Source organism: Chiroxiphia lanceolata, chromosome 15 (assembly GCF_009829145.1).
Source record: "Chiroxiphia lanceolata isolate bChiLan1 chromosome 15, bChiLan1.pri, whole genome shotgun sequence".
Lineage (NCBI taxonomy): Eukaryota > Metazoa > Chordata > Aves > Passeriformes > Pipridae > Chiroxiphia > Chiroxiphia lanceolata.
The window spans coordinates 15,093,445-15,102,016 of NC_045651.1; the positions used below are offsets into that span (position 1 = coordinate 15,093,445).

Genomic DNA, 8,572 nt, shown 5'->3' on the forward strand with positions numbered 1-8,572 from the left:
TTGTTAAAAGGAGGTCATGCTAACATATTTTAACTCTGGACTCCTTTACTGTTCCATGAAAATTAACCTTACAGCTTTCCAAGGTAGACATGTGAGCTAAACATCAATCCTACTCATTACCAGCCACCTGATGGACCATAAAGTTTTAAAGTTTCTGTTGCTGTGTGGTACAATGTAAGGACACACAAGAATGCAGAGAAATGGGGGGAGTTACTGATGTTCTTGGAATAACACATATTTACCTTTTCCAGGTTTGTATCTGGCTTCCTATGAAAGTGAAAGTCCGGAAAACCAGACAGAAAAAGACAGGTGGAAATCCTTAAGGTAACCTCTCACTTTATCAGCTCGTTTCTAAAGTGCTGCACTGATAGCCAAAGCTTGTGAAGTGAAGGCATTTAAACTGTGACCTTTGAGGGACCTCTCTTCCATTTAAAACTAATCTGCAGAGCTGAGGCTGCCCTGATAAAAGCTCATTGTAATCTCAAATTGTCCTCCATTTAAAGAATACCCTCTGCTTGCTGTACCCATGCAAAAGCCTGATGTAAATGAGGAATGCCCCAGGTTAACTGGATCTTCCAACAATTTACAGTTTTTATAAGAGATGTATAACGGTTTTACATAAGTGAGAATCTGAAGAGAGTGATTTAAAAACAAAACAAACAAAAAACAACAAAACACTTTTACATTTGCCTTTTTTTTTTTTCATTGTCCTTATGTTTTAAATTTACAGATCCACTATTTTAGGAAAGACTTGAAGATTGAGAGATTATTGCAGTAGGTCAAGGAAAAGAAATCCGCAAACATTTTGCACTACTGATTCCAAAGATGCCTGTTTGGGATTTAGACAATTTCTTTTGTTTGAGTTTTCCGTTGGGTTTTTTTGACTGCCTAACACGATGGATGAACTGGATTCATCCACTGAAATCAACAGGACTGTGTGCACAATGATGCTTTTCTAGCTGTGAGACACAGAGAGGAAGGACAAACAGACTATTTGTGGCTGTGCCCAAACTGCGTCAGGATCGCTGTAATTTTGCCTCTGGAGGAAAGCGCAGGAAAACCAGGAGCATGGAGCATCATGGAACTGCAACAGAGAATGGAAAAGTGTAAAAAAGGAAAGCAAAAATACACACGAGTATTTCAGAAGCAGGTGCTTCAGGCAGCGGCTCTTTAAACCCTCTGAGGCTTGTAAAATTAAATCAAAAGACAGACACAGCAGCAATCTGGTTAATTGCTGAACGAAGAAAGAAGAACTTCACCTTGCAATTGCAGTCCCCCAGCCTTGTTGAACAAAGCACTGACTGCTGCAGGGATGAAGGCTGACATCCCTCCTATGGATACATGTATGTCACAAATAGGCCACGTCAGCACGGGACAGTCCCGCAGACCCCACGGAGCTTTGCAGAGAACAATCTCAAGTGTGACTGTTGCTCAGTTATTCTTCTTCCCACGGCTGTTGTTGCTTTTCTTACTGTGAATCTTGGCTGGTCTGAGGAGGGCACAGAGTGCAGATGGTGCTGCTTAAAGACACCCCCCACCACCACTTCTGAAGTTGAAGGAAGAAGAAAATGACTCTGGACTCAACTTACCTCTATTTAATGTACATAGTGTATTCCCTAAATTCATTGATGCCGAGTTGCATCTTTTAGAGGGTTTTATCACACTCAAAAAAAAAAAACAAAACCACTTCATTACCATTTCTATCAGGTTCCAATTAACACAGTACTGTTTATTTTCCAACAGGATGCCAGGAGGATGGGAGGTGGGGGTAATTGCTCTGAATTTGGGAACTACACGGTACGCTTTAAAAGGAGAAAGGGTTTCAGACTAGAATGAATGCACTATTCATGAGCAGATAACCATTTCTGACTTTTTTACTTTTAGGATCTAAACCACATTCACCATTACCTTACAGATAATACGAAATAGCGACTATGTCTGGTCTTTAAAGTTGTATAATAATCAAGGTGCTACTGTAACAGATATATTAAATTATACTGTACTATATTAGATTGAAAACTAAGCCCTAACAATAGACTAACTGTTTGTGTGTGGAAGGAATGTTTCTAGCTGCCCCAGAAAAGACCTCAAAAAGCTTAAATGAAACCTAAATGGCACAGGATATTGAACTTTTCATTTTTATTACTGACTTGATGCTGGCCTTTTCAGATGTTCCAGCCTTTCTCTGCCCACAACAAAAGGTTGTAACCCTTTGTTTGAGATCAGTAATAGTTTTATTTCAGTACAGAGGGATTCCAAGTGGCTGTAGTGTTTTGAAAAATTAGGCTAATCACGAAACCTGGCTGTGTTGGCCTATGCATTTAGCCAGGAAACTGGAAGTGTTCCTGCCCTCTGCCAGGCCTCCAAGTTATCCACGCCTGAGCGAGCTGTTGACCCGTGAGCATTGGTGAGCTGGTGTTTGAGGGCAGCAGGCTGAGACACGCTCTGTGTGATACACTGCAGGTCTGTTGTGCCTGCAGTGCAGTTCTGATGTTGGGTTGTGACCTGTGGAAACCTGGCCAGTCTGGATCACGGCCACGTGGAATGTTCTGCTCCTGCACTGGCTCAGCTGAGCAGGTGCTTCTAGATTTGCTTAAACAGGGGCTTGAAGCAGAACTTCGAGTCTCCCTTTCCTACAGGTCCATCAGTGCATGAGTTCAAGCAGGGGGGACATAAAACTTTGATGTGTTTATTCAAGCACTGTATGGAAGAACTAAGTGTAAGGATGGTACAACATCATTTCAGCCAGGGAATGATGACTATTCTGCTGATACTGTCAATATGCTGTTTGTTAATTTTTGTACATGAGCTGAGAGCAATACAGAGGAACATACACGCATAGCCTTTCCTTCAGGCAGAGCCATTTCCAAAATGAAGCCATTAAAAGCCTGTTAAATTCCAGACAAATCCAGAGCAATAACCATATTTACAAAAATGCTAATGCTTAAATGTGTTTGCTAAATCGTCATTTTTTCTTGCTATCTGCATCTTTTTAACAGGCACAGTGTGACTTCATAGTGGAAATGTAGGATTTTTATTTATCTGAGATGCAATATAGGTGGATGGGCCTTTTCTTAAAACCTGCTTCTTAAAATTGAAATCCTCATTCCTTTTCTAATGAGCCAACAGAGTCTGGTACAGCTGAGATTATAAAACCCTGAAGATAATTAAAATGTGATTTCTCATCATAATACTTTATATTTTGGGGAACCTTCCAGGAATTCAGTCGATTTTGTAAGTATAAGTTACATTAGATCTCCTCAGGTTTATCACTAAACCACTTTCATAGTCCAAAACTTTCGAACCTCAGTGCTTAAAATGGAAGCATAAAGGTCAGATTTGGGTGGGTATTAAGGGCTTATTGGGACTGTCAAAAGCACTGAACATCCTTAAGCCTTTATGTAGTCAAGGTCTTCTTCAGAGGTGCTAAACATCCTCATCTCTTGGGGAGTACTCAGACCTGCTTTATAGAGGTGCATGGCAGATTAATGTGTAGTATTTGATGTCCAGAGACACTCACTGCTCTTTGCAGAATGACTTGGAGATGAGAGTGCAGAGCAACTTAAAATGAGAAGACAGTGCTTTTAAAAAATGGACTTCAGGAATCATAGGTTGTCTTCATGTAATTTTGTAGCCGAAATCCTATTGGATGTCAATAGAAACAATGTAAGCCTTAAGCTACAGCTGTCGGTTGCATTTCTAGTTCATGTTTGGCCTAACCAGGGTGTCCAGCTCCTGGCAGGACAGTGGTTACAGCCTTGCTTCACCAGCAGGGCTCAGGAAACACGAGTACAACTGACTGAAAACAAAGCATGACAATTTGGGGGATAGATTTCTTCCAAAAATGTATTAGTATTACATGAAATGAGGAAAAACCCCATGTGCAGTAATTAATTTTTCTTGCTATAAAGGTATCCAAGCACTAAGACACTGTAAGGCATGTAGTCATTAGACTAATATCTAGACAAGTTACTAGTAGTAATGTCATGGCTTTCTAATTCCACTTTTTTGAGTGTCACCTCCCTGACAGCTGCTTGAACTAATGCTACACAGAGAACAGAGCAAAACCAGACCTACAGGTCTGCGGTGTTGGTATCAAACCCCTAAGCTAGAAAGATGTGAATATGTACAGTCTTCCAGAAGCATTAACTTAGCTTCTAGTATACAGCAGTATTTTAAAAGACCCAAATACACAAAATCACTTCTGCACCTCCTCCAATGTAATCAGAATGGCAGCAAAAGTCCCATTTTTCCATTTCTTGAGTGTGCCATTCTGCAACACAGGGCTTGATATAAGCCCAGCGGGAAGCAATGAGGGAAGTGTGTGCCTTCAGCTTGTGTTGAAGTCAGTAGATGAACTTGTTCAATGCCTTTCAAAAGACACTCAGACCGTACAATCTTGCCCTCAGTTTCACATCAGAATCAATCCCATTACCACACGAAAGGTGGATGGATGTTGGTCAGCTGGGCGTGACTGAATTTTCAGGGCAAACACTCAAAATGAGTGAATCGCACAAGAATCCTGTGCACCAGAGTACCCTGAGCTTAGCCTATCGTCATTCCCTCTGTTAGGCAGTGAATACAATCCTGTTGTACATCTCTGGAAGCTCCCCATGTGGACAAGGAACATGCAGATCCGGGAGCAAACTGCTGAGGTTTCACTTTAACAAAGTGTGGACAGATGCTAAAGCACTTCAAATAAGAAACAATTTAAGCATGGAGATATTTTTCTCAGCTTGAAAATATTTTATGATGTGGTCAGTGGTGATAAGATAATCACTCAAGCCTGCCCCTTACTGATATCTTGGTTAATTTGTTGTGTTTTGTTGCAATAGTTTATGCACCTTTTCTTAAAGCACATGAGTGCTGGTTTGCACATGACTATAAATCCAGTTTAGAACAGAGCTAAGATTACTGAATATGTAATTGGAGTTATCAACAAGAAGACATGTTAGTAGAAAAGATACTGGTATGCATATCAGGGTAAAAATGTTACACAGTTAACAATCTCTGGCTTAGCAATGTCTGTGCTCCATGGAATGACACTGATCCCAAGCACAGCGATGTGCCAGAGGAAAAACCCCAATTGATTGTGCTGGGCTTTGCAGCAGTCCTGCAATTATTAACTGTAGTCCAGTTTTTACTTATCGATAGGGATTAAACTGCATTGACAGCTGGTATAGTCCCTGTGCCAGGTGCAACTCTCAGATGGGAGGTGCACTTAATAGGGAGAAAATCCAGCCTTATCAGAAGTTTTCTTTGACATTGTTGAAATTTCAGCAGCAAATTCAAGGACTAAATCTGATCCAATGGATTGATCAGAATTTGACTTTCTGGCTTTAAGAACCTTTTTCTCTTTTTAGACTGGTAGAAATTAGCCATACTATCTCAGATGATTCTCTCATTGGAAATTAAAACCCCTTTGATTGTGAACTGATTGTTTCCATTGTCGTAGTTGCAGAATGAGATTAGGGAGTGACAAGGAAACAGGGAAAAGCCCCTTTGTTACTGCTCAGAGGCCCAACTGTGGACCAAAGCTGTCTTCTTTTGTCCTTTCTAACACTATCTGTTGAGTGAAATCTCCTCTTAGTTGGTGCAGGGCATTACTGAAGTGTGGCTGGGGAAAGCGCACACGTACCTGGGGTCTGTGTGGTGGCACATGTGCTAATGGAGGCACAGGGGGGATTAGATGATTCTGTACAAAGTCATATCTGAGCCTGCACTTTTAGCTTTCTGATCCTGGGACACATCCCTTTTGAAAGGTAGAAAGTTCTTGCAAGTCCACCTGGGACAAAGCCTACTATGCTTCCTTATCCATCCAACAGAATGAGTACAAGAAAATTCTTTTGAACTAAAAGAGGTTTCTTAGTGGACATGAAACAGTGAAGAATTTGTTACTGATCTGGAGTTTAATCTGTTCTGTATTCATTTCTTTTACAATTCTTTTTACATATTTCACATATTTTCAGATATTCAAAAAACACTAAGTTCATTAAAGCTAATGGTCATAAAGGCATCACATCCTGCATTTCTACATTATGCAAGATGTAGATGGGGACCCAGTAGCTTGTATGGGTGGTATTTCATACACTCTGCATGGGTGCAAGACACTGAAACTCAGGCTACAGCCTCAGCTACAGAAAAAAAAGCTGAATATGAGTAACTCTTGCCCAGTTTTCCTGCCCTGCTCTTTGGCCAGGCGCAGGCTGTAGTGCTGTAAATTCTAAGCAGTGGCTTAGACTGCTCCCTTTTCCCTTGGTGCCTTTCCCTCCACAGAAGTGGTATTTTGCTCCATAAACAGCTCTTGCAAAATGCCAAAGGAACATTTTTCTAGCTCTCTGCCATACAAAGGCTCTGTAATCATACTCCAGATCTGTCATAATAGAATAGGAGTCCTTCTCTGTTTTCATCCCTGTGGCCCTAAAGCTGCCAACCCAGATTAATACTGCAGTGCAGCAATGTTCCCAGGCTTTCTTGAATGCAGAAAGACTTCGAGTTCAGAACTCGAGTTCTACAAATTAAATGTCTGTACAGGAAACTTCCTTCTAAAAGGTGCAGAGCCCATTTAATGGAGTTCTGAACAGAAAATTCCATAGTCCAGCTACCTTTCAGAGGAACATGACTTCCTCAGTGAACTGTTACTGGTCAGTACAATATCCCTGCTTTCATTATTTAATTATGCTTCTAAAATTCCAGTCTTTTTGAAACAAATGTTTGATGGTTTGTTGATGTTTGGCCCATGGGCAAACAGAGTTGAGAAAATGGGGGTTGTAGTCTAGACAGTTGACATCATGTGTGTTTCTGTAGCAGCCCAAGTTGTGTTATCACTTACTGTCTGTCCTCTCCTTGAACCAGAAGGAATTGTTCCAATAGAATCCTCCTAATTATTAAAACTTAGCAAAAGACACACACACAGGGTTATTAAATTCAAGTGTTTCAAGATATGATTATTACAAATGTGCAAGTACTTCCCTTAGGGGTCTGTCTGTAGAAACACTGTTTGCTGGTACACAACACAGATGGAAAATAAATTATCCTCTGGGTTTCAGAACTCTTAGCAAGTGTTCATCATCTTATAAAGGTCAAAAATCAGATTTTAAGGGGGTTTTTTTCCCTTTTAGCGACACTGACTATCAGCTATCTGAAACCTACACTCCAGGAACATGCTATTTGAAAACTGGTAGAATAATACTGTTTAGTCACAGACCTAAAAGCACAGAGTAAAAATGGGTAAGCAGAACTGTCCATATTTTCAGATTGAGAAATTCAAAGGTTGAATGACACGTCCTCGATCACCTGAGAAGCAGGTGCTTTCAAAGGATTACCCCATAAAAATATCCAAATTTTAGTTTAACATTTCTTCTGGTGTAACTCCTTTTTACAACTGTGCTTAGAAAAATGGGAACTAAATTATCACTTTAGTTCTGAAAAAGAACCAAGCTAGGGAATAAATACGGATTAAAAGACTGGTATATACTTATCATGTGAGTGATAGCAATGAGGAACTGTGCTTTTCCTGTACCTTCTTCATTAAATTAAACAATTTCATGTTAGGATTAGCATTTTCAGGTCAAATGGAAATCCCTCTACCTTAGAATCATAAAAATGTAGAATCATTTAGGTTGGAAAGACCATTGAGTCCAACTTTTAACCCATCCATAACACCCAAACCACGTAGCTTTGTTCGAAGTGCTCAGAACAAATACCAACACTTTATTAACTGCACAGGCAGGAAACGGCAAAGCTACTTGAAAGTGGCTGTTATGATTTTGTGACTGTACATAGATCTTGCAAAATGTTAATGGTAAATATGCATTCTGTACCCCACATAACCACTGCGAGCATAGCATGGTCATTGTTACGCTTTATAGCTGTTGTGGAAAATGTCTTAACCTGCATTCATGATGGTAGTGCCCATCCTATTCCCATGCCTTTTTATACAGTTGTGGTAAGATTGTTATCAACTCCTTTTGTCAGTCATGTTCCAGCTAACTTACCTATGTATAGAATTTATATATTAAGCCCCCCCCTAATTTATACTGTGTTTTAACAGTTTGCCTGAACTGTCTATGGTTTCTAAATTTTGTAATGTGAGTGTCAAATAAGAATAATAATTAAAACCAAAAACAAACAGCTTGGCTGTATGGGTTTTGTTCTTCAGTTTTGTAGTAGAGATTTCAACAGCTGCAAATCTTCATAATAACCTGCAAAGAAATTCAGGTTGCTTCGAAACTCCAAAATACAAAGATATCCCTGACTCTGCACAATAATTCATGAACGTGTTTGTAGGCAGAAATATATCTGTGGTTTCTGCTCTTCCTCATTTCCACTTTGCTGCTTCTCTCTTCACTCTCACACATTCAGAACATTGCACTGAAGGAAAAGAGATTCTCAGTTTCCATAATAAAGCATTTTCCCAAATAGGAGTCGTAGAATGGAAACTTCTTCATAAGGATAGCAAAAAGCTAAGACTGGACCTGAGTATATTTAGTTTGTTCCTATAAAACTCCATGGTACAACTGATGTTTAAATATGTTCTTTTAATATTTGTATTGCTGAGGGCAATACAAAT

General features: G+C 39.9%; 1 protein-coding gene across 2 annotated transcripts in view; it reads left to right on the forward strand.

Moving 5' to 3' along the window:
• The window catches only part of RASGEF1C (RasGEF domain family member 1C), a 72,403-nt gene extending 64,272 nt beyond the window's left edge, over positions 1–8,131 (forward strand). For both annotated transcript variants that reach the window (XM_032703103.1, XM_032703102.1), the window contains exons 13-14: positions 252–324; positions 731–8,131. In XM_032703103.1, the coding sequence (XP_032558994.1) occupies positions 252–324; positions 731–755 (98 nt within the window). In that variant the 3' untranslated portion in view covers positions 756–8,131. The remainder of the gene's footprint in view (positions 1–251; positions 325–730) is intronic.
• Positions 8,132–8,572: the final 441 nt, after the last annotated feature.